The sequence below is a fragment of the Sorex araneus genome, chromosome 2 (assembly GCF_027595985.1).
Source record: "Sorex araneus isolate mSorAra2 chromosome 2, mSorAra2.pri, whole genome shotgun sequence".
NCBI classification, from domain to species: domain Eukaryota; kingdom Metazoa; phylum Chordata; class Mammalia; order Eulipotyphla; family Soricidae; genus Sorex; species Sorex araneus.
In genome coordinates, this window is record NC_073303.1 from 210,646,986 (window position 1) to 210,673,853 (window position 26,868).

The following is a 26,868-nucleotide window of genomic DNA, read 5'->3' on the forward strand; positions in this document are numbered from 1 at the left end:
TAATTTCCTTTATTTCCTTTTGCCATTTTGGGTCTACCTGGCGATGCTCAGGGGTTACTCCTGGCTCCGCACGCAGGAATTACCTCTGCGTGCAGACCATATGGGATGGGGTACCATACCATACGGGGTGCTGTGGATAGAACTTGGGTTGGCTACGTGCTATTCAAATGCCCTACCCACTGTACTATCACTCTAGCTCCAGATTAATTACTTTTTGTCAATTTTTTTCTGGGTCACACTTGGCAGTGCACAGAGCTTACTCCTGGCTCCTGACTCTGCTCAGGGATTACTCCTTGATGGTTTGGGTGACCATATGTGTGCTACCTTGACTCGAGCTTGAAGAAAAAAAATTGCTACTATTATTATTATTGATTTTTGGGCCACACCTACAATGCTCAGGGGTTACTCCTGGCTCTGCACCTAGGAATTCAGACTAAAATATTTGTATGAGAATCTTTGTATGAGAATAAAAGAGGAAAACAATCAGGGAGTCTATCCAATTTAAAAAAGCATAAAGTATCTAGGAGTCAGCTTAAGAAAAGATATGGGAAAGCCATCATAACTTTAAATCACCTGAGAAAGAGATAAAAGAACTCTTTAAAAATGGAAAAATATCCCACACTCATGATTGAAAGAATCAATATTATTAAAACAACTATCCAACGTAAGGGGCTGGAGCAATAGCACAGCATGTAGGGCGTTTGATTTGCATGAGTCCGACCTGGTTTCGATTCCTCCATCCCACTCAGAGAGCCCGGCAAGCTACCAAGAGTATCCCGCCCACATGGCAGAGCCTGGCAAGCTTCCTGTGGCATATTCAATATGCCAAAAACAGTAACAACAAGTCTCACCATGGAGACGTTACTGGTGCCCACTCGAGCAAATTGATGAGCAACGGGATGACAGTGATACAGTGATCCTACTTAAGTTATTACATAGATTGCAAGTATTCAATTTCTATGTAATTTCAGATGATATTCTTCCAGTGTCTAGAAAAATCAATAATAAAGTTTGAATGGAATCAGCAAAGAACACTAGTAGTTAGAGCCATACTGAAAAATAAGAAATTGGGGGAGGCGGGAATTTCACTTCCTAATTTAGAACTATTTTATAAAGCTATAGTGATCAGAAGGACATGGTACTGAAAGTTATCTTTAGATAGATCCTTTGCTCAATATGTCCTAATTGATATGACAAAATACAATATGTACGGGCAGCTAATTTTTTATAAAGGAGCTGAGAAAATTAAATGGAGTAAAGCTAGCTTCTTTAACAAATGGTGCTGGGAAAATTGTATAACTACATGTAAGAAACTAAAGCTGATTTATATCTTACACCTCACAGAAAAGTCAATCCCATATGGAACAAGGACCTTGAGTTAAGATCAGAAACTCTTAAGTACATTGAGGAAAATATAGGCAGAAAACTTCAAGATTTGGATCTCAAAGGGCCTTCAATTATCTGACACCACTGACAAAGGCAACAAAATAAAAATAAACAAATGGGGCTGCATAAAGTTAAAGAGCTTCTACATGGCAAAAAATAAAACAAAAATCAAAACCCAAAAAACCCACAACAAATCCCCCAAAACATGAGCTAAACCTAAAAGACAACTAGCTGAATAGGGAAAAATATTTGTATTCAACACATCAGATAAAGGTTTGATATCCAGGATATATAAAGTACTCACAAAGATTAACAAAAAAATGTGAAAGCTCCATCAATAGATGGGGAGAGGAAATAAATAGACACTTCTAAGAGAAGACAGGCCAGTGGGCACATTAAAAAGTGCTCAGCATTACTTATTAGTAGAGAAATTCAAATCAAGACAACGAGATGCCATCTCACAGCAGAGAATTAGCACATATCAAAAATAAGAGCAATCTGTGTTGGCAAGGATGTGGTGAGAAAGAAACTTTTACCCAGTGCTGGTGGGAATGTTGTCTGGTACAACCCCTGTCAAGAATAGTATGGAGAGTTCTCAGTAAACTTAGAATTGAACCTCCATATGACCCAGGAAATCCTGTTTGGGGCCTCTATCCCAGGATATAAAAATACTGCCTCAAAAGGACACATGCAGGCCATTATTCATTGTTAAATTCATTACAGTAGTTAAGATATGGAATCAACCCAGGTGTCCAAGGATAGATGAGTGGATTATGAGGAGATGGTTACATATACACAATGAAATACTATATAGCTCTGAAAATAAAAATAAATAAAAGACAAAAAAAATCCCTGACAAAATCATTCAATTTGCTGCAATCTGGAAGATAGCAAGTTGAGATAAATAGGGGAGGAGAAGAAAGACAAACACAGGATGATCTTGCTATCTTTGACATAGAGAATACCAGAAGAGGAAATGTTCTGTAGTAAAAGGGGGATGCTTAGACCATCTTTGATCCCAGTGTTTAGAGAGGAGACAAACAGAAAAGAAAATAAACCATGGAGGAAAGAAGAGAACAAGAAGTAATGGGTTAATAGGCTTTAGGGCTTCAGTTATTCCAGTAATATGAGTCAGGGATTTAACGATATATCCAAACCCCAAACTCAACAGAACTGAAAACATGGGATCTTAGCAGCAACCACCAAAACGTTGTAATGAACCTGTGAAGTTGACAGAAGTGGGTGCAGTATGAGTTGGGGTGGGGAGGGATCTGGGAACACTGGTGGGGGAAGTTCACACTGATGGAGTGATTGGCATTGAAATATTGTATGCCTAAAACACAACTATCAGTAACCTTGTAAATCATGGCCCTTTAATAAAAATTATCACTGTATCACTGTCATTCGATTTGCTCAAGTGGGCATCAGTAACATCTCCACTGTGAGACTTGTTGTTACTGTTTTTGGCATATTGAATATGCCATAGGTAGCTTGCCAGACTCTGCCGTGCAGGTGGGATACTCTTGGTAGCTTACTGGGCTCTCCAAAAGGGATGGAGGAATCGAACCCAGGTCGGCAACGTGCAAGGCAAATGCCCTACCTGCTGTGCTATCACTCCAGCCCTATTAAAAAATATTAAAAATGTATCATTAAATCTTATAAACTTTAAATTTACTAACAGTTTAACATAAGAGGAAAATAGGAACATCCAGGGTAAAAAAGTTTCGAGCACAGGAATTTGTCTTTAAAATAACAAGATTTCCAAGAATATAAGACAGTGATTAAATTTCAACATAACATGAAGAGAATCACAAGCCTATTCGATTTTGTAAGAAAAAAGTGATCAGATATTCAAAATAAAATCACAGTGATAATTCAAGTAGAAGAGGAGAAAAATGAGATTTAGAGTAAAATGAATAAATGTTTTATGTAAAGTATCCTATTTCATTATGACTATTTCAATACAAAGATAAACGGCATTTCAGAAGATGAAGAAAGAAAGAAAAAGAAATAGGGATTCTATTCAAATAAATAATAGTAGAGAGTTTCCAAAATCTCAGCAAATAACTCTCCTGGAAATAGAGAGGACACCCAAATTCTTGATTTGGAGGCCAATTATACCAATATACATTGTGCAGTTGTCCAAAGTCAACAACAAAGACAAAATATTGAAGGTCTTTATTAAAATGAAACAAAAATTTAGGAGTGTAGGCTTTGCATAAGCCCTACCCTGGCTTAATCCCACAGCACATTAGCAGGCAGAGTTCTGGAGGTCCTGTCACTGCCCTTTGTCACCCCGTCAGTCCTTGGAACTGCAGGCCTTGTGTCTTTGACCCTGACACTGAGTCATCTGTCCCAGAGGACCAAGCATTACTAGGACTAACCTCTCAACTCCCCGAGCACAGTTTGGAAAGCTCCTCAAAATAAAACAGAAAACAACAAGAATGACTTCTATTAGACTTTTATCAGAATTCTCACCCCTGAGTTCTCAGGGCTTTGGGGCGAGTGGAATGACACATCTGTCTAACCGAAAAATGCAAACTGCTAGCCAAGAATATTCTATCGTGCAAAATTAATATTCAAAATAGATGGAGCAACAATGGCTTGAGTTTTATGGCTAGGAAAGTTTAAAGCTGTAGGGAATGAAAGGTAGTTTCAAGGAAAATGAATTAAGTGTGGTCAGCTGTATAATCTCCGGGCGGCCAGGGAAGGCCCCCACGGGGCTCTCCCCTGTGCTGCTGGGTTGGAGGTCTCGGGCCCCTCGCCCACCCAGAGTGGCCCGTGCCATGGGGCAGACAGAAGAGGAAAGGAGGACCAAGCTGGTTGCTGATTGGTTGCCATTTATTCACTCTCTCGTCTCTCCCATCTCACACACTCTTCCTTCCTAACCTCTCACTCCTTGATCCCAGATCCCAGGATTCTCCCTCTGACTCTGACTCCTGGATTCTGACTCTGACCACTTTTCTCCCAAGGACTCCCTACTCCTCTTTCTGCCTCTCCCCCCCTCAAAATCAACATAAGAAAGCCCTTCCTGACTGCCCATCAGGCTCCAGGGCAGAAACACCACCTAGGGGTCTTCTAGCATCTTAATTAACATCTTAATAAGTTATTTTTGTATGGGCTCAGTAAGAGATACATTGAGGCTTTTTATTTTTTTTTAAGGCAGCTCTCCTGGGAACATCTGGCCACAGACTCAGACTACAGTTCTCAGCCCAGATTAAACATAAGCTTCCTGTAGTAATGTTATCCTACAGTCAGAGTAGCAAATAGTTTACCAATAAGATTTCAAGGCTATGAAGTAGTCATTCTCATTGAGGGGATATCTTACCTTCTAGATTAGCTTTTTTTTTTTTTTGCTTTTTGGGTCACACCCAGCGATGCTCAGGGGTTACTCCTGGCTTTGCACTCAGGAATTACTCCTGGCGGTGCTTGGGGGACCATATGGGATGCCGGGGATTGAACCCGGGTCAGCCTCATGCAAGGCAAACGCCCTACCCGCTGTGCTATCGCTCCGGCCCCATAGATTAGCTTTGTAATTGTTACTCAAACAATTTTACAAATATCCCAAAAAGGGATGTACAGTATTTGATGTCAGATGTAACATTAGATTCTTTCCTGGAAGCTAGAGTGGAGCAGAGAAGACCTGAGAATTCACAAATTGAAGGCAGAAAAGATATCAAATGGAACCAAAAGTGACCCTAGAGGCCACATTATTGTTAATGGAATCTATTTAGTTCACAAACTTTGTATTTTTAACCTCAGTAATTCTGTACTAGCTTCAAAACACACATCAACAGGGTAAGAGATCAATTAGATACTAGAAAACCATTGACTTAAAGAAATATTTTCTATATGAGCTTAGCTTTGAGGTGGAGATGTTGCCTTTTAGATGCCATTTTTAATAATAATCCAAAAAGAATGATTTTTTTAAAGTTCTGTACAATTCATAGATGAGACATTTGCACAGAATACTTAATAAACCTTTATTTAATAGTCAGCAATATATACAGAAGAGTAAGCAGGTATTTTAAATTTAAATTTTGTATTAACTCACAGCAGTTAGGGCATTTGCCTTGTACGTGGTCGACCTGGGTACGAGTCCTCCGTCCCTCTCAGAGAGCCCAGCAAGTTACCGAGAGTATCCCGTCCACATAGCAGAGCCTGGGAAGCTCCCCTTGGCATATTCGATATGCCAAAAACAGTAACAACAAGTCTCACAATGGAGACCCAAAAAGCAAAAAAAAAAAAAAAAAAGAATGTACATTTTCTATTTTAGGAAACATACTTATAGCATCACAATATCATTTGACACCTTTAGAATCAAAGCCTTTGGGGTTTCAAATTATATGTTCAGTTGTAGGTAGAGTACTTTCTAGAATTATGTTATTGGGGCAAGTTCTAAATCATAGCAGGTCACTGCTTCCTATTTATTACAACAGAACTTGTAGGGTACAGTTTATTTATTTATTTTTTTACTTTGAGGATCATTCATTGTTACAAGTAATACTCAGTATAGTAGCAGGGAAAGAATGAGAAAACATTAAATGGCAACTCATAGATTTATTCTTTGTTATCCATGCCTATCTCTGTGATGTGAATATAAATATCTTTTATTGATCTGGATCCAATGTTGCATGAGCTGAAGGTAAAACCTGTGGCACTGTCAGAGGTAGTAAGGAAAAATAGGGATATGTGTCTATCCAGGAGCCAAGATTCCTTTCAGCTGTCTGCCATCCTCAGGGGACAACTTTGCTTGGTCCCAAAAGCATGACACCATGGCATTCATTACAGTCTTCCCTGTCTGCCGCTCAAACCCCTTTCTTCATATGACAAGTTAACACCATCTCGACTAGCTGCCTAGTTTCTTTTCCTGCGGACTCTCAGGAAGGCTATTGGTGTGAACTGGAGTCTATAACTGCCCCTGCTCTCCAGATGACAGCAGGTGGTCTCCGTTGAATCCCTTCCATTTTAGATGTCTTCTCCCCTTGCCTAGCACCTCTGCTGGTCAGGCTGGTTTGCCTGATGTCCTTCCCAGATTATTCTCTCTGAGGGATTCTGAGCTCTTGGTAATTTTGTCATTCGTATCCATTTATTGTCAAACTGAATAGACTCTTAGGAAGAGTTTCCTCAGTAGCTTATCTTGTTTGGCCAGGAACAGAGCAAGGAGTGTTTGGCCAGGAACAGTGCCAGACATAGTTTGTTGTTATTTTGGTAGAATTTTGTAGAGCTTCAGCCCCTACCTTCTTCAAATTATTAGAATTAATTTCTCCTTTCATGAATCTAAAGAAACCAGGTAGCAAATCTGTCCGGGTAGGAGATTTCAGGGTACTTTCACTGTGTATACTTTTAGAAGAAGTACTTCCTTGGGAAGTCTGTAATCACAGGGAACATGGTTGTGGGGATAAGAAGTACAGATATTCTGAATGGCATATTGAGAGGAATAATTATTAAGTTAATGATCATATAACGTTTTGGTTCCCAGTTTCATGTATTCTCTCTACTGGGAATACCAAACCTGTGGTGGTCATGTATTTAGAGTACATATCGTCTTGAAGTATGTTAAACTATCCTGTTAGAGAATAATTTCTAAGATTGAAATGTATTCTAAAAATTTTTTTTTCTTTTTGGGTCACACCTGGCGATGTTCAAGGATGACTCCTGGCTCTGAACTCAGGAATCACTCCTGGCAGTGCTTGGGGGATGGTATGGGATGCTGGAAATCGTACCCGAGTTGGCCACTTGCAAGGCAAATGCCCTACCCACTCTACTATCACTCCAGCCCCTATTTATTTATTTTTATCTCTCTGGAAACTTCTGGGGATTGTGTTATGTCATCAGACCAGAGTTATCCATGACCATAACTCCACTGTTGCACATCCATTTAGTGAATTACACTGTCCTTCTCCCCACTGGTCTGGGGACAGGAAGCTACATTCATATACATAATTGTATTCATGAAATTAAATGCAATATTTCTAATTTAAAACTGAATTTCAAAGTGATAAATTGCTACTAAGTATATAGCAGATCTTTTGAAAAAATTGTATATGTACTCAGTGCTATTTTCTTACTGGTAGATTGGCTGTCTGGTACCTGTGTCAACCTGGATGTTACCATGTTGAGTTAATACATAATCTTCATCTCAAACACAATTGAACAAATAATTCTGTTTCTTTGGTTATTTATAGTCACTTTCATGGTATATTTTCTTGGGTGCCCCTTAATATGTGACACAAAAAATTTCACACTTGGAAACATTTTTTTTTTTAAATTTTATTGAATCACCATGTGGAGGGTTACATAGTTCTCAGGATTATGTCAGTTATACAATACTCAAACACCCTTCTCTTCACCAGTGCCCATCTTCCATCACCAACCCCCCCAGTATACCTGCCGCCCCCTCCCACCTCCCCAGTCCCCACCCTTGTAAGTGATAAGTTTCACTTCGTTTACGCTTTATCTCGATTACATTCCATGTTTCAACACACAACTCACTACCGTTGTTGGGGTTTCCCCCCAAAAAGAAAAAGACAGTCCTATTGCCAAGGAGGCATTTGATAGTTCTCCACTGCTAAGAATATAGAGATATTAAGTCCCGCTGTTTGTTACATAACTTTTCTTTTTCCCCCTTGCCCCGAGCCACCGAGTTCACGCCTGTTTAGTAATCGCCACGCTGCCTGACAAGGGAAAAAAAACCGAAAAGGATGGTTATTTCCCGTCATCAGCAGGCGTGGGGCTCTGGCTTAGTTGATAGACTAGTAGAGTGTCTGCAAGCAGTTTCTGGAACCAAAGGTCTTGCGCTGGTATCGGCTCCGGCTCGAGATTCCACCAGCGTCCCACTGTTCCATGTACATAATTTTCCCCCTTATATCCCATTCCTACGCCACCAGGTCTGTTTGCTTAATGGACATCACACTGTAGTTGACGCCACGCCGCGTTTCTTCCTGAGAAAGAAGAAAATTTCTTCTCAGCCGGCGTGGGGATATAGCTTAGTTCAGTCTAGAGAGATGGCTACCACTTTGATTGCCTTCAATATTTCAGCAACAGACTTACTATTCTTGTTAGGATCTCCCACAAAAGTCCAACCCATTAAAAAGGGACATATTACATATTGCTGATGCTAAGATGACATTAGGTCGCGCGGCCACAGCCGCGCAGTTTTGGGTTTCTGTATAAAGTCCAGGGAAAGTACAACCAGAAATAACATCACTACAGACTTTTACCCTTTTATGGTGCTCATAAGATGGAGAAACCTAGAGAGAGGCTCAGCGTCTCCATTTTGCGCTCAGAAAGCTGCGGGCCCTGCGCTGTGCTCGGGAGGAAGGAGTTGAGAGAGAGAGGTTAAAAGAATTGGGGGATGCCTGGTTCCTACTGTCTCAGCCCGCCGTGGGGTCTCACATTTGGAAACTTTTTTTTTTTAATTTTTATTAGTGAATTACTGTGAAGTACAATTACAAACTTATGAACTTTCATGTTTGCATTTTGTACATTGTTTTTAACTTAAGTCACACACCTCATCCCTAGATCTCACTGATACATATTTTCCTACTCACAACTTTCACAGGTTCCTAATAAATTAACCCAGTGAGTTGCCATTGCTCATGAGTCCATATATTCTCTGTGGAATACTTCTCTTCCTACCCCAGTGGATAAAACAGCAGGTAACATGCTCCAAATATACTCACTGGGAGTATTTGGTTTCATTCTTGTCTTCTAGTGCCATTGATGGTTGAAACAATACTATACTGTTTCATTTTTAATGGACTATCTACATACTTAGATATTAATATACTAAATAGTTCATCTACATACTACATTCAGATTCCCCCTTAACTATCTCTAAGAGATATCTTCTAATGAGTAGACACACACACATACTCTCTCTCTCTCTTCCTCTCTCTCTCTCTCACATGCACACAATATGTATATAATTTTTTTCCCAATAAAAATAAAATTCATGTACTGGGAATTCAGAGCCTAGTACTTCACTTAAATTTATATAAACCCATATAATTTTTATTTTTCTCTTGATATACCCTCTCGGAGAGCCTGGCAAGCTACTGAGAGTATCCCGCCTGCACGGCAGAGCCTGGCAAGCTACCCTTGGTGTATTCCATATGCCAAAAACAGTAACAACAAGTCTCACCATGGAGACGTTACTGGTACCCGCTCGAGCAAATTGATGAACAACGGGATGACAGTGCTACAGTGCAACTAACTTAGTATCAATGATAACCCATACTCATATCTTAAAGTTCTAAAAATGTTAGTAAATTTTAAAAATGCATATGCTTACTTAAGTGGAACTTTTTAGTGAAGGAGTATGACAATTAGCACATTTATTTGCTCTGATTTAGATGGAGTCTAGATCTCAGAGATCTTATCTCTGCTTGAATCAATGGGTTCAATTTGATTATTAGCTAAGACTCAAGACTTGGATAAGCAGTTTATTTTCTCATTGGAAAATTTTTTCTCAATATATATTTTCTTTTTTTGGGGGGCCACACCCAGTAATGCACAGGGGTTACTCCTGGCTCATGCATTCAGAAATTACTCCTGGCAGTGCTTAGGGGACCATATGGGATGCTGGGAATTGAACCCTGGTAGGCCGCCTGCAAGGCAAACGCCCTCCCCGCTGTGCTATCGCTCCAGCCCCTGTTCTCAATATCTTAATAATATATTATGATTATTTTGGCTTTTGTAAATTAATATCAATGGAGGAGTGCATATCCATCAGAACCATCTCCATAGCTGTCTTTAAATGTCATATTTGGTTGGTGGAGAAAGAGTACAGCATGCAAGACACTTACTTCGTACGAGACTGACCTGAGTTCAGTCTCCAGCATCACATACTGTCCCTTGAGCACATCTAGGTGTGATTCCTCAAAGAATAGCCAGAAATTAGTCCTGAGCCCCACCAGGTATATTCCCCTGCCCTAAAAAATTGTACCTTGGTTGTCATTTCAGTATTACAGTTTGTTTTAGAATAGTCCCTACATTTTTTATGCAGTTAACTCTTACCTCAACAGTTTCCGGATCCTCTCACTGCCATTGTGAGCAGAGCATCATTCTGTAAAATTCCTGCTCTAGGTGACAGTCATCGTGAGGTCTTCAGTGATGCCATTGGGAAACTAGTTATATTATTTATGTCTTTGGTAAATGCTTCATCCTCCACAGAACATTTTTGGCTAGTGAATATTCTGGCTTTATTCAGTGTATCTGCTCTAGTACATCCAAAGACTTGAAAGTTATGAGCCTTTTCCTACACTGTTTGCCTTTCTATTTATATTACTGAAGTTTTTCCAAGCTTCTAAGAAACAACATCACTTTGTGTTAGTTCTATCTCCCAGAGTCCCTGCAAAGAATTAAATTTAATTGATGAGCCCTTCCATTGCAAAAATTCCCACTTTAACTTATAAAGTTAGAACCGGGTAATATATTTCTATTCATCTAGGACTCTCATGATTTAGTTGATAGAAATGAATCCATTTACAAGTTTTCACTGGTGCATGAATTTTGGTGAGGTTCTGCGGTTTCTCCAAAATATTGTCTCTTGCTTCTCTTAACACCTTTCACTTTACCTAACTGGATTATCTTATGACACTACTGTAATTATTGATCTGGAAGCTCATAGGAGTATTTTTGCAGATATCAATGACCAGGTTCATAGATTTCCTTCCAAGTTAGAGTTAAATAGTAGTCACTAATAGGGAGAATTCATTTTGTCAGTCTCAGAAGATTGGCGGAGAACAGGGGACATAAAAAGTTTCAAGTGATTTAACCCACATCTTATGATTCACAGTCAGTTTTCTCCCCTAACTTGGCGTAACTAACCTGCCTAAGTTGTAATTAAATCTTTTCAAGAGCTTTGAAATTCATATGATTAATTCCTGGATCTCTTATCTTGTATCTATTGTAGAGATGAGGACTTATCCGGCGACACAGATATCCATTCTCCTTAAACTAATGACTGAATTCTCTTAGCCATTCATTTCTTTCTTTATTCCATCAAAACATCTCAACAATAGCTGTTCTTTTACACTCTTACCAGTATTACCTCCCCTCAAGTTCTTCAGTACCTTGAGATATTGTATTCTTCGTATAATACCTTTCCAGCGGTATCCCACCCTGGTCCACCACTAGAGTACATCTTAACACTTTCAGAATTACAGTTTACCCTACTCTAGAGATTTCCCATATCTTATCATATTAAATCATTATTGCCAACTCAGCAGAAAGGATTTCATTAAAATGTCCTGGTTTGCCATCTTTTTCTCAGCAATCACAACATTCTTAAGATTGTCTGGAAAAAAGACTATGGAGATCTATGCAGCACATCTTTAGGATAAAGTAGACGAAGATGCTGGATTGCAATGCATTTGCAAGAGAGAATTTGGTTAACATCAGTGGGTATGCTGATAGTCGGATGACAGGCCCCAGAGTTAAAACAAGAAGACTTAGTAGTCAAACACCCATATCTATTAATCTTCGATATGGGCTTCCCCAGAGAAGGTTAGATAACTTGTGATCATAGAAATTCCAATAGAGTGACTCAGCAATGTGCTTTATCAATGAATTCAGTGCTCTCGGCATTAGAAGAATGTGTGACTGCTTGGTGACTGTGCCATACCCTATGTCCCCACTCATTCTGAGGGTAGATTTTGATGGAAGGATGGAGTACAAGTACTGGTGACTTTGACTTTAGTATTGAGGATACTAAATTGTATATTGCTTCCAGGTTCTTCTTTCTCCCAAGGTGCACCAGTTTACTCAACGGGCATTCTCAACAACTTTGTACAGAAATTCTGTTTAAGTTATATATTTAAATTATATTATATGATAGCAGATGGCGGTTTCTAGGTGAGAAGGATAGTCTCTCAAATCTCCATAGCATTTTTCTGAGTTTTGCCTTTATAGCCGTTCTTAAGAAAAGCTTCTGGGAATTGGAAGATCAGATAAAACAAGTTGAGTGCAAGCGTCTGAATAACATAACTTCAATGGGAAAATGGAAGTACGTTCACTCCTTTGTGAGAAGGGACTTTGGAAAATTTAAATTCAAATAGATATTATATATGTCTTACTCCCATTGTTAGGAGTAGATGCACAGTCTTAAACTGCTGTCTTAGTATCTTCCTATTATCTTCTTTTAGCTACGCTGGCACCTAGACTGGCAGTCAACCAACTGTTACCAACTGCATCTGCATTTATTCCCAAGTACTCTTTGAGGTAAGAGCTGCCTGCTGTTAAGCCTGTTTTAGTTTTCAGCAAAAGAGATTTAGCATATATAATTTAGTATTCCATCACTGGGCATACCTGAAATGTGCTGTCCATTTTCTGAAAAGGTTAAAAGATATCATCTTGGAAATACTGTCACTGTCACTGTCATCCCATTGCTCATCGATTTGTTCGAGCGGGCACCAGTAACGTCTCACATTGAGAAACTTATTGTTACTGTTTTTGGCACTCTTTGATACAGGAAAGGGATGGAATTACCACTTTGTAGAGTGAAACACAAATTTTAGTTTTAGTTATAAGTGCCACCCCCCCAGCTTGTATGCTTTAAAGTATAAGTAATTCCCCATCCCAATGAGACCCCGAGTCCCCAACCCACAAACAGTCCCTCTGGCTACTGATCAAGCTGCTTAATGGCCACATTCCCAGAGACACACAAGTGAAACTCAGAACTCAGCGGCTTTTGGCAGAAATCCCTCCAGATTTAATTATTAAAATTTCAGAATTCCAAAACATCCTATGCTATTCATAACCAGCAATAGAAAACAAACTGTCTAATGTTGCCTTTTCAGCAGGTGTTGGGGAGAAATCCCAAATAATAATGGTGGGTCTGGTGTCGAAATATTGAATGTAATCAAAGTAGGGAGAGAATAATGTGGAAATCATCTGCCACACAGATGAGGGGAGGGTGTGGGATGGGGGGTATACTGGGTGTTTTGGTGATGGAAAATGTGCACTGGGGAAGGGACAGGTGTCTCATCATTGTATGATCGAGAATTAAAACCGAAAGCTTTGTAACTGTTCTCACGGTGATTCAATAAATAAATTTATAAAAGAAAATAAATAAATAAAGTATAAGTAATTGATTTTCATCTGAGAGTTGGAATGAAATAAAGTACCATTGTGTGAGGATAATTGCATTTAAGAGTAAGATAGAGGATAATAATTATGCATCTTACTTTGGTTCTGTTTTCACACTAAACAACATTCATTAAAATTTAATATTCTGACTTTTACTATAAAATGAGGACACATCAAGAAGTAGGCATGATCAGTGAGGTGAGAAGAACAACTAGAAAGTCATATCAATAATCAAGGCTATGAGGCTGTGATGAGATGTAAAAGAATTTATGTTTCTTAATGTAAGCCTAATTATTACTGGAATATTTGGGGAGTTAGAAAAGTGTAACTTTTTGTTTAATTGTTAAATGATTTCTAGTAGACTTTATTTTTTAATTGTTGAAATTATTTTATTTCTTTATTTTAAATCATTTTTAGAAAGAAAGATTAGATTTAGAAAGATTGTCCTATTATGATATGAAAACTTAGTAGAATATATATATCTAGTTACCAAAGTTTATGTATTCAACATTGATTTATTATGCCTATAGTATAATATTAACTATAGGCATTATGTTGTACATTATATATAACTATAGGAATATTTGGAAACTTTTGAAATTTTGTTGCATAATTGAAACTTAAGATTCTTTGAAACATTTCCTCCTGAAGCATTTATTGCATGCATATGTGTTTTCTGGGTTATAGTGTTTAAAATAGGACAAGTCAGAAATTGTTTTGTTCTGTTTTGGTTTTTGATCACACCACACTGAGCTAAGGGTTTACTCCTAGTGATGTTCAGGTGATCATATAACATGACAGAGACTGAACCAGAGTCAACTGCATGCAAGAAAGGCATGTCCCAACTCTCCATCCGAGATATGTTAATATTGTGCTCTTAAAGAGGACAAAATACGGTGGAGGAAGACAGAAATGGGATTACAAGTAGAAGAATCGCTGTTGCCTATGAACTAGGTCATAGGAAAATATGGCAAAGAGAGAAAAGTTCCCAGAGAAAGAGAAGTGAAGTCTTCATGGGGAAAATGATTTTGGAAATGAAACACAATTTTTGAAGAAGGAGGGCTGGAAATGAAAGACACATTTTTGGTAGAGAGAATACAAAGTTCCTGAGGTGTGAAAGAACATGGAGCCCTCAGAGGATAAGGAGCTATTCTATGTGGTTGGATGTAGAGTAGGTGACTCTGTACATAAACAGTGTACATGTGTACTTGGGTTTGTGTGTTTTGAGGCAGCTCCTTAATTCACATTACATTTTCCTGTTTATAAATTTGCCAACATTTATTGCCTAGAGTAATAGTTATAAACTAGTAATGCAGTTCAGAGGGTCTAGACAGAATTTTATAATAACAGAAATCACTGATAGATTTAAAGGAAAAGAAGGGAAAAGCAAAAAGTGAAAAGAAAATACAGTTTAAGGGGAAAATAAAAAGCACCAGTTTTCTACATTTGAGGGACCTAGGGTATTGATTGAAGTAGGATAGTTTATTTCGTCAAAGTGAGATGAAAAAAAAATATCTACTCTATAGCTGCTTAGCTATTGTATGTCTATTCTTCACAAAGGAAAGGTTGCATAAGGAATACAGTACACATTTTTTTAAAATTCTAATTTAGGAGCCAAATTCTTGATATGTTTACTAGGAGAAAATATGACATCACTTGTAATTGTTAATGGATGACAATTTGTTCAGAGAAGAAGAATTAGGTTCTGACAGCTAATAAAACCCAGAAGACATGGATTTCTTTACAGTTAACTGTTTCTCCTCCACATCTCTTTTTACATTGCCTTATCTATTGTAAAATTTGGTTTCTGGCTAGAGTATTTCTTTTCCATGTCCCTGTAGAGTTTGAATGAAGAAAAATGGGTGACTTTCCCTGTGCAGAAAGTTGTAGTCTTTGTTTTCCTAAAAATATATGTAGTTTTTGATGTATTCATTTTTTTTATTGAATAACTGTGACAATAACTGTGACAATAACTGTTTGAGATACAATGATGGAATACCCATCCCTCCACCAGTGCAAAATTTCCACCAAAAATGTCCTTATTGTCCCCTTGACCCCAACCCAGTCCTCACCCTGCCTCCATGGTAGACAATTTCCCAGAACTCTCTCTCTATGTTTGGGCATTATATTTTACTTGATTTTTCCTACCATCATTTCAAGCTTACTTGCCAGGGACAGACACTAGATCATTCATCTTCCTTGTTCATTTTGAATATCATGAGAGGTCGTGCGGCCACAAAAGTGGCCACGGGCTTCTGGAATTCTAAGATTGTAAATGGTTGGGTTCCAAAGACATCTCTGTAGGGCACTGATCCATTTTGGGATTCAGTTGGGAGCGTCTGAACCAGGGCTGTTGGTGAGCTAAGATGGCGCCTGGAGCCAGGTTGTGGGTGTGACAGCCAGTGTGCTTAGCAGGTGGGGAGCTGGGGAGGGGCAGCCTGACTCTGCTGCCACCCTGCTGCTTGGAGACTTAATCCTGGAACCCGCATACCTGGGCCTTGCTTGTGGAAGCTCTTGGTTGCCGGGATTCCATCTGGAGTAGGCGGGGAGACTGCACCTGCTCCATCTGGGGTGCCCCGGTGATATTGGCTCAGTTTGGGGCCCAGAGAGATCTCCGGCTCTGTGATGCCTTCCTGTGGTGCCACTGCTGTGTCCTTATGATGTATTCTTAAAATAATTAAATAGGTTATGCATACAGATGCATGACTCAGTAACCACAATTGGTCTGTAATAAATTTTAGAGATAAAATAGTGAGTTCAGTCCAACAAAATTTAATTTATATAGCGTCTATTTACCTGATATAAATGAACCACCAAAATTAATGTAGACTTTCTTCTACTTTTCTTTGTTTTTTTGTCTCTTCATTCCCCCTTTCTTCTGTATGATTAAAAACCTTTATCTGCTTTCAATGCACAATTTCTTCCAAAATTATAATTTCCAGCTATTATTGTCATACTGATCCCTTCCCTATCCTAACTGCCCTCTGCCCCCAAGAGACCCTTAGACAAGCTTCAAACCACTGACCAGTCCTTCTGGCCCCTGTTTTCTGTGGCCTTGGATATTAGTCTCATACACAGCCATTAGCAAAAATGAAGTCATAAAATTTTCTTATAAATTGATGGACATGAAGAGTATCATGCTGAGTGAAATAAGTCAGAAAGAGAGAGAGAGATAGAATTATTGCAATATATGGGATATAATCAATAATGAATAATATGAGATAAGTACCATAGTTTCTTTAACCAGTCATCTGTACTTGGGCACTCCTGTTTCCAGATTCTGGCTATTGTGACTAGTGCTGCAATAAACAGAGTAGTGTAGATGGTATTTCTGCTGGATGTTTGGGGACCCCCGGGACATATTCCCAGAATTGGTATTGCTGGGTCCTATGGAAGCTCAATATCTAGCTTTTTGGTGAATGCCCATATTGTTTTGCCAAAAGACTGGACTATTCCCACCAACAATGAAGGAAGATCTCTTTCCCATGCATCCATGGCAGCACTTGAATCTCTTGTTCTTTTTTGTTGTGTACCCATCTCTGGGACGTGAGATATCTCATTGCTTTTATTTGCATCTCCCTGATGATTAGCAACAAGGATCATTTTTTCATGTGTCTTTTGGCCATTTGTATTTCTGCTTTAAGGAAGTTTCTGTTCATTTCTTCTCATTTTTTCATGGGATTTGGGTTAATTTTTTTCTTGTAAAATTCTACCAGTGCCTTATATATTTTGTATAATAACCCATTATCAGATGCTTATTGGGTAAATATTTTTTCCCAATCTGTGGGCTCTGTATCTTGGTTGATCACTGTTTCTTTTGTGGTGCAGAAGCTTCTTACTTTAATGTAGTCTTATTTGTTTATCTTTGCTTCCACTTGCTTGGTCAGTGGTGTTTCATCTTTGAAGATCCCTTTAGCTTCAGTGTCAGTGAGGATTCTCCCCACAATTTCCTCTGCATATCTCATGGATTCAGGTCTAATACTGAGGTCTTCAATGAATTTTGATCTGACTTTTGTGGCTGGTGTTAGAAAGAGGTCTGAGTTCATTTTTTGCTTTCTTCCAAGGATTGCTTTAATTATTTGTGAAAGGTTGTTGTTCCATATGAATTTCAGGAGTGCTTGATCTATTTTTTTTTTAAAAATACCATGGATATGTTTATGGGGACTGCATTGCATCTGTGTTACGGTATATTGCCATTTAGACAATGTTAATCCTTCCAATCCATAAGCAAGAAATGTGTTTCCATTTTATCATGTCCTCTTTTATTTCTTGAAGTAATTTTTTTTAGTTTTCTTTCTATAGGTCCTTCACCTCTTTAGTTAAACTGATTCTGAGATACTTTGTTTTCTGAGGCACGATTGTGAATGGGGTTGTTTTTCTAATCTCTCTCTTTTCTTTCATTTTTTTTGTAAATAGGAAAGTCATGGACTTTTGGTAGTGATTTTGTAACCTGCCACTGTACTATACAATTCTATTGTTTATGGAGTTTTTCCAAGATTATTTGTGATTTTCTAAGTATAATATCATGTTTTCTGCAAATAGTGAAAGCTTGAGTTCTTCTTTTCCTATCTGGATTCCCTTGATATCTTTTTCTTGCCTAACTGCTGTGCAAGTACTTTCAGTACTATATGATTAGGAGTGGCAAGAGTGGGTAACCTTGTCTTGTGCTGAATTTTAGGGTGAAAGCCTTTAGTTTTTCCCCGTTAAAAATAATGTATACTGTGAACTTGTGGTAGATGGTTTTGACAATATTTTATTGAGAGTTTTTATCAAGAATACTTGTTGAGGGGCTGGAGCTATAGCACAGTGGGTAGGGTGTTTGCCTTGCACAAAGCCGGCCTGGGTTCAATCTCCGGCATCCCATATGGTCCCCCAAGCACTGCCAAGAGTGGTTCCTGACTGCAGAGCCAGGAGTAACCCCTGTGCATCGCCAGGTGTGACCCAAAAAAGCAAAAAAAAAAGAATACTTGTTGAATCTTGTCAGATGCTTTCTCTGCACATATTGCTATGATTCCATCATTTTAAATTTTTCCTTTTATTGACATGATGTATTATGTTGATTGACTTGAGAATGTTAAACCATTCTTGCATTCCCTGAATGATACCTACTTGGTCATGGTGTATGATTTTTTTGAGTCGTTGGATTCTATTTATAAGTGTTTTGTTGAGGTTCTTTGTATCTGTGTTCATCAGGTAGTTCAGTCTGAAATATTCTTCTTTTGTGGTGTCTATGCTCTGGGTATTGAGGTGATATTTGGTTCATGGAAACTGGGACTTTCTGCTTCTTCAATGTCCTCGAAAAGCTTAAAAAGGATTGGTCCTATTGAAAGGTTTGAAAGAGTTCACTAGTGAATCCATCCGGGTCTGGGTTTTGTTTTGTGGAAGACTTTCAATTACAATTTCAATTTCCTTGATGATAGGTCTGTTCAGGTATTCCAAATCTTCTTGGATCAGCTTTGGAAGGTTATTATAATCCAGGAATTTATTCATTTATTCATTTCTTCAAGGTTCTCATGCATCCTTAACAACTCTATTTTAAATTCCTTGTCAGAGAGTTTATAGTTCATTATTACTGGTTGCACCATCTAGGCTAGAATCTTCTCTCACTAAGCCTGGAGGTTTCTGCATTGTCTTACTATTGTTACCGTCACAACTGGGATTTTTGCACTCACTGTTGCTTTTGTGTTTTACAGGGAATGTTGGTATGAGTAGGGGTTAATGGATATGGCCTATTGTGGTTGGGGTAGTGAGACTGCCCTAGTGAGTTCTGAATAGGAGGATATTTTGTGATTCTAACGGGATATGATGGTGTGTTTGTGTGGGGGGATAAATTGGTGGCCATGTCCGCAGCCACAGCTCAAGAGAACACACCCCCCGACCTTCTATCCTGAAAGTTCGAATATTACCGCTTTGCATATTGCATCAGTAGTTTGGAGCCACTGCCAGCTTGAGGCCCACACTGCCTTGAAAACCTCAGTGCTCCATCTTTCGGGTCTGCACAGTCCTTGTCCCACTCCTCTTTTATTATTTTAATCACTAAGAAATTCGAGAGTACTAGAGAGATACTAAAGGGGTTAAGTAACTTGCCTTGCACATAGCCTACTCTCACCCAATTCCTTGGTGGACCCTATAAGGTCAACCCAGCAGTGTTGGGAGTGATCCCAGGGCGCAGAACTAGAATTAAGCTCTGGACACCACCGGGTGTGGCCCAAAAGCAAATAAACAAATACAAAAAGAGACACTCTCATATTTGTCAAGCATTGAATATGTAGAAAAGTGAGGAAATTAGCAAAAAAATGAAGATCAATATTGTTAAATTAATTTTAAGTATTTTCTTATTTATTTGTCTGTTGTTACTACATAGTCGGAGCTCATTACTATTGAATTCATCTTTTCCACTGATTCTGTGTTTGCATAAGTAAATAAAATTTTAGGTAATAGAACAAAGCCACAGCGTGGAAATGATAATATCATGCAATAAATATAACTTATTGAGTTTACCTGTCATTTTAAACGGGCTATTTTCTAAATAATCATAATCTGTCTCAATATTATTTTATTTTATTTATTTCTCTTTTGGCTTTTTGGGTCATGCCCGGTGATGCTCAGGGATTACGCTTGGCTCTGCACTCAGGAATTGCTCCTGACAGTGCTCTGGGGACCATATGGGATGCTGGGGATTGAACCTGGGTTGGCTGCATGCAAGGCAAGTGCCCTACCACAGTACTCTCTCCAGTTCTCAATATTATTTTAATTGTATCCACCAATAAGTGATTAGGAGAAAAATAATAATTTAGTCATAGTTTTGGTACTTATTTTCTTAAACTGGTTGCTTTGTGAAAGTAACTATTGTCAAAATCATTTGCAATTCAGGTAATTCCCTGTCCACTCTCACAAATTTATTTACTTTTTGCTTTTTTTTGGGGGGGTCACACCCGGTGATGCTCAGGGTTTACTTCTGGCTCTGCACTCAGGAATTACTCCTGGTGGTGCTCAGGGGACCCTATGCGATGCTGGGAATTGAACCTGGGTTGGCTGCGTGCAAGGCAAACACCCTACATGCTGTGCTATTGCTCCAGCCCCCAACTCTTACAAATTTTTATGTGTTCTTTACCTGGAATAATTTTGGAAAGTGCTGGAAAGCACATAAATCTAGACTTGGATGCTAATAATTATTTTCACCCTTCTTTCAGACACTTCCTGAAGTTATGTGGAAATGAGAGAAAATCATGAGAACCCTCCTTCGGGAAGGCATATATTTCATCAGCAGAGATGTGCTTCTCTTGCTTTCAGACCACCCGCATTGGGGTAGAGCCACAGCTGCCTTCACTTCCATTTTCAGTGATTCATAGACCATCTGAACAGTGATGCTTGCCTTGGATTTACAGATTTTCATCCTGATCCCTTGTTTACTTTGGGGTCGAAACGCTTGCACGCATTGCCCTCCATGGTGGCTCATCTTTTCAAGAGCTTGATTTTACCTTACATACATAAACTTTGCAAAGGAATGTTTACAAAGAAATTGGGTCATACAACCAAAAAAAGAGAGTGGCAACAACAGAAAAAGGAGCAAGACTTTCTTCCGGAAGATCAAACCAAACCCCCCAAATTTTCTAATACCCTCAAGAGCACGGTAAAGAAAATTGCCAAGTGTTCCTCTACTTACAACTTCTCTACTAAAGAAGCGGAGACGAATCGAGAATTTTCCCTGTCACCCACCTTCAGTTATCGGGTAGCGATTGCCAATGGCCTGAAAAAGAATATTAATGCAACCAACAGTGATCATGAAGACCTGCTTCAAGAGTCATCTTCCATCGAGAGTTCCTATTCAGAATCACTAAGTGAACTAAGGACTGGTACTGAAAAGCAGGCTCTACCCCACCTCACCATGCCCGTCAGACGCAACAGAAAGAGTTCCAGCAGCCTGGCTCCTTCGGAAGGCAGCTCGGATGGGGAGCGGACTCTGCACGGCTTAAAGCTAGGAGCTCTGCGCAAGCTAAGGAAATGGAAGAAGAGTCAGGAGTGTGTCTCCTCGGATTCGGAGTTGAGTGCAATGAAGAAAACTTGGGGAATCCGAAGCAAATCTTTGGACAGAACGGCCCGCCACCCAAAGACAAGTGCCCTGGAGCCAGGATTCAGTTCCTCTGGCTGCATTAGCCAAACGCATGATGTCATGGAAATGATCTTTAAGGAGCTTCAGGGAATAAGTCAGATAGAAGTGGAGCTTTCTGAACTGCGAGGCCATGTGAATGCCCTCAAGCACTCCATCGATGAGATATCGAGCAGTGTGGAGGTTGTGCAGAGTGAGATTGAACAGCTTCGAACAGGTTTCATCCAGTCTAGAAGAGAGACGAGAGACATCCATGATTATATTAAACGCTTAGGTCAAATGGGCAGCAAGTCAAGCTTAAGATTTTTAAACGTGCCGGAGGAAAGATTTGAGCATGCTGAAAGCGTGGTGTACCAAATTCTAGTAGAGAAGCTGGGCTTTTCAGACACATTACATGCTATTAAAATTGAATTTGCTCAGAGGATAGGGCACCAGCGGGACTGTCCCAATGCAAAACCAAGGCCCATTCTCGTGTACTTTGAAACTCCCCAACAACGGGATTCTGTTTTAAAGAAATCTTATAAACTTAAAGGAACAGGCATTGGGATCTCCACAGATATTCTTACCCATGATATCAGAGAAAGGAAAGAGAGATCAATACCGTCCTCCCAGACATATGAAAGCATGGATATGAAGCTGTCCACCCCAGAACCCAAAATCAAGACCAGTTGGTTGCCACAAAATGATAGTGATGGAGAACTGGAATCTGATCTCAACAGAAACAGCTACGCCCCGCTTTCCACGTCTGAGTTCCCAATAAAGGGAAGTACTTCCAAGTCAAGTTCGAAATCACACAGTGCTAGATCCAAGAATAAAACTGCTCACAGCAGCAGAACCTCAAATAAATCAAACGATTACAAAATGGGCTCACCAGACTCAACGAGTGTGGACCAGCAGACCGGAGCTCGTTACACAGATGCAACACCGCTCTGGCATTCTCAGAGTGATTTTTTCACGGCTAAACTTAGTCGTTCTGAGTCAGATTTCTCAAAATTGTGCCAATCTTACTCAGAAGACTTTGCAGAAAATCAGTTTTTCACTCGAACTCACGGCAGCTCCCTCCTGTCGTGCTCCGACTGGGAACTCTGGCAGCGGAAACAGGAGGGCATTCTTGCCTTGTGTGGCAGTCCTCAGGGTCAGCCTTCACATGTGGCTGGGCAGGGGGTTCAAGGGCCGAGTGAAGCTGCGAACACAGAAACTGAGGGTCATGGAATGAGTAACAGCCTGGTGTGTGCCTCTGAAAGCCAGAGTCACAACAGCGACTCTCAGGTTTCCTTACATGACCTTTCTCCGTGGAAGGAATGGGATAACGGAGCGCAGGTCGTTGCGTTAGGCTTGGATTCATCTGTCAAGGAAGCTTTTGATTTTGACACGAACAGCCTCTCTGATCAACAACTAGATGTTTCCAATAGAGAGCTGGAAGACTCAGGAAAGTGCCACAGTGACCTTCAGGATGACTCTGAGAGCTGTGATTTAACCCAAGATGACAATTCCTCTCCATGCCCAGGGCTGGATAATGAACCAAAGGTGGAATGGGGCAGTCAGTATGATTATACTGAAGCTAAAGCTAAAGAAGAGTACCCCAATCGGAACCAGTTGTCCATGATGTACCGGAGTCAAAGTGAAATGCAAAGCGATGACTCCGAGGAAGCCCCACCCAAATCTTGGCAGAGCCGATTAAGCATTGACCTTTCTGACAAATCGTTCAGCTTTCCAAAATTTGGATCTACACTCCAAAGGGCTAAGTCAGCCTTGGAAGTCGTGTGGAACAAAAGCACTCAGAGTCTCAGTGGGTATGAAGACAGTGGTTCTTCTTTAATGGGGCGATTTAGGACATTATCCCAATCAACTGCAAATGAATCAAGTACCACCCTTGACTCTGACATCTACACAGAGCCCTATTACTACAAAGCAGAGGATGAGAAGGACTATAGTGAACCAGTTGATAGTGAAACCGATTATGTCGAAGTGATGGAACAAGTCCTTGCTAAGCTAGAGAACAGGACCAGTATCGTGGAAACGGATGAACAGATGCAGGAATATGATCACCCTTCGTATGAAACGCCCTATGAAACCCCCCAAGATGAGGGTTATGATGGACAGGAGGATGATATGGTGAGCGAAGGGGGATTGGAACCCCTAAATGAAATATCAGATGAAATAGAAATAGAAGATGAAAACCAAAACATCCCTGAGCAGCCAGTGGAAACCCCAAAGCCCAAAAGAATCCGCCCGTCTTTCAAAGAAGCAGCTTTAAGTGCCTACAGAAAGCAGATGGCAGAATTGGAGGAGAAGATCCTGGCTGGAGGTACTCATATTTAAATACTACTTTACGAAGTAACTGCGTTTTAATAGTTGGTAGTACTTCTTTAGGGCATGTTCTCTTTATACTCTTTAACAGGTAGAACTTACCTGCTAGGAATTTGTTTATTCTGAGAAACATTCTCATTTTACTCAATGAGGCCTCTCAACAAGTTGTTTTTGGTGACTTATAGAGTGAAAGTGTTTTGAAGTATGAAGATCATACAAAAATGAACATTAAAGGGGGTAGAGGTAGTAGAGTGGGTAAGATGCTTTCCTTGCATACAGCTGACCCCGGTTCAATCCCTGGAACCATATATAGTTCCCTGGGTCTTTCCTAGAGTGATACCCAACACAGAGCCAGGAGTAAGCCCTGAGCACAGACTGGTGCCCATCACCCCCCAAAAAAACCATGTAAGTTCAGTGACATAAAAGTTCCCTATTAGGATTAGGTACAGGGTTTATTTTATATTAACCAATTATAAGCATCAATTTTCAAAAGGTGAGAAAAACTAGGGTATTCTGGAATCCAGCCTAGGGTTAACAAGAAGGGTTGGGGGAGACGTTATAGTCAATTTGATTACTAACGTCTACATTTTCAGCCTATCGCTTCATTTTACCTCATATATAAACTCTGAGCCAGTAGGAAGCAGGTATTGGTTCAGCATAGCCAAACCGAGGTACCCTGTGGGGTGAAGGGATATCAGAGCCCCCCTCACTGAAACGCAATAGAGTGAAAACCCTAAGCCACGTCTGAGTGGCTAAAAGAACTTCTTTGCTGATCAGGGATTACAACCAAGAACTTTCTTCCAGAGGAGCGGAAGTCTTCTGTATCAAGTGAAGAGTAACTTACTTAGCAATTTTACATGATATTTTATTTGAACAACTTAAGGTCATATTTTGTTTTGCTTTGTTTTGTTTTTGGGGCCACCCCTGCAGTGCTCAAGGCTTATTCCTTGCTACCACCCAGGGATTATTCCTTGCAATTTTTGGGGGGTCACATGGGCTACCAGGGATCAAACCCAGGTCAGTCACCTACAAGGCAAGTGCCCTACCCATTGTACTATTGCTATGGTCCCCAAAGGTGGTGGGCTTTTGAAAAGTGCCTCCAACAAATAAAATAATTTGATAATTTTTTTTTTACTTAACCAAAATTTATTTGTGCTTATCCTAATCTCTTAGTATTTCACACTTGTCATATTTGGACAGTTTAATATAATATAAATTGCTTTAAATTATATATTGTTAGTATCTTTCTTGATTATGGCATTGTCATATTCAATGAAAATATTTACTTTGAGGATTTCATATTTATGTGATCAAGTGCTACTGACATGAAACAATATAATAGCTTCCATTATTAGTAGCTACTCATTTTTTTTTTGCCAAAATTGTCATCAGACAGCCCTCTATTATGGTTATTTTCTGATTTAAATGGGTAAAATATAGAATCTGATAACTATATCATTACTCTTTTAGTTTCTAAAATGGAATTACAAGGTTCTTGTAAAAAAAATAAACAAGATCCTTTGCTCTCAAAATATGTCTATATAAAATAACTCATTTGATATATCTTATTTATGGAAAAATTCATGTCAAAGAAACCTTGGGTATGTTGGGTATAATTTTTGTTATGTTTTTAATGGAATTTTTTTTATGCAAAGTAGTCAATATTTTATGTAAATAAATATTAGGATAATGTCTTTTTTGTTCCAGAGTAACTTTTAATAATAAGATATTCTTATCATTAAAACTTGATATTTCCTTGTAATACAGGCCAGCAGTTTGACATTGTATTTTATTTGCTCTGAATACAGGCATATTCAAAGACATACTAAGACTAAGAAATATGTGTATGTGATGGATATTTTATGCAAGTTGGTTAAGGAAACAGAAATACTAGGCAATATTATTAGTATGATGGGGTTGTAAATAACTGAGGGAAAAATACATCTTCATCAATTTTTTGATGACCCCAAAGTAGCAGACTTGTGCAAAGTAGGTCGATACAGGAAATTACACTTCAAAGAGTTAACAACTTTAGCGGTCCAGGGCTACTTAACCTTAGAAAACAATGATGCACTTGACTGTCCACATAAGATGGACTCAAGAATTCTAAAATAGATGGAAAGAGTATCTGATGTGTGCCAGAGAGGTAGTACAGGGGGTAAGGTGTGCTCCTTGCATGGGGTAAGTAAACCCTGGATTGATCCACGCACTATAAATTTCTGAGAATTTCCAGAATCACCTGGGCACAAAACTAGGTGGCTCCCAAACCACAATAAAGAAAAGAAAAGAAGTCAGCCCTGACAATCCTGTTTACAGAGATCTCGGCCACCCTTGTCATCTTCAAGTGTTGCTTGCTAGCCTGTGAGCCAACCTTGAGTGGGATCCCCAGGATCCAATCTTTCCTAGTGGAAATCAGACACGTCTCTGTGATGCTTCTTTGAGAGGCACTTTTCCACCCGGGGCGTTTGCGGTGGCCTAGATTTGAAAGGCCATCTTCTTTTCCCTTGGCAGCACTCAGGCAATTTTCTCCCTCTGGTGCTGTCAATATGCCTTCCGAGAAAGGGCAGCCAAACGAGGGCAGATTTAGGTCCCTTCCTGCTCCGTGCGTGTCAATGAAGTGCCAATCGCCTTGATGAATTTCGCGTTTGTGGGCCATCTGTTAACTGGGCTTCTGGGAGATGCCAAGAGACCTTCCTCCCCACAGTTACCAGGGCCCCATGAGACCAGGGCACGGTATTTCCCTCTGTTCTGGCGAGACTGGGCTGCAGAGTGCTTGCTGTAAATTCTGGAGAAGATGATACACGGAATCACTTATTTTAACTTCTGTCTTCTGGTAAAGAGGGACTTTAAAGACCCACAGTGCTTCGACTCAGGGATATTAAGTTGATCATGTTTCTGAGAGTGTTCCCCTCATCTCTCCCCTTATGTGCAAAGACGGGATTTTAGAGTGCTATATGCAGAAACCTCGT

General features: G+C 39.6%; 2 protein-coding genes across 2 annotated transcripts in view; both read left to right on the top strand.

Moving 5' to 3' along the window:
• Positions 1-20,931, top strand: part of LOC129401738 (uncharacterized) — a 41,765-nt gene extending 20,834 nt beyond the window's left edge. Inside the window, exons 3-4 of the mRNA XM_055124554.1 lie at positions 12,537-12,612; positions 20,673-20,931. Of these exons, the coding sequence (XP_054980529.1) occupies positions 12,537-12,612; positions 20,673-20,712 (116 nt within the window). The 3' untranslated portion in view covers positions 20,713-20,931. The remainder of the gene's footprint in view (positions 1-12,536; positions 12,613-20,672) is intronic.
• UNC13C (unc-13 homolog C) overlaps positions 20,837-26,868 on the top strand; it is a 473,794-nt gene continuing 467,762 nt past the window's right edge. Inside the window, exon 1 of the mRNA XM_055126062.1 lies at positions 20,837-23,897. Coding sequence (XP_054982037.1) covers positions 20,927-23,897 — 2,971 coding nt within the window. The 5' untranslated portion in view covers positions 20,837-20,926. The remainder of the gene's footprint in view (positions 23,898-26,868) is intronic.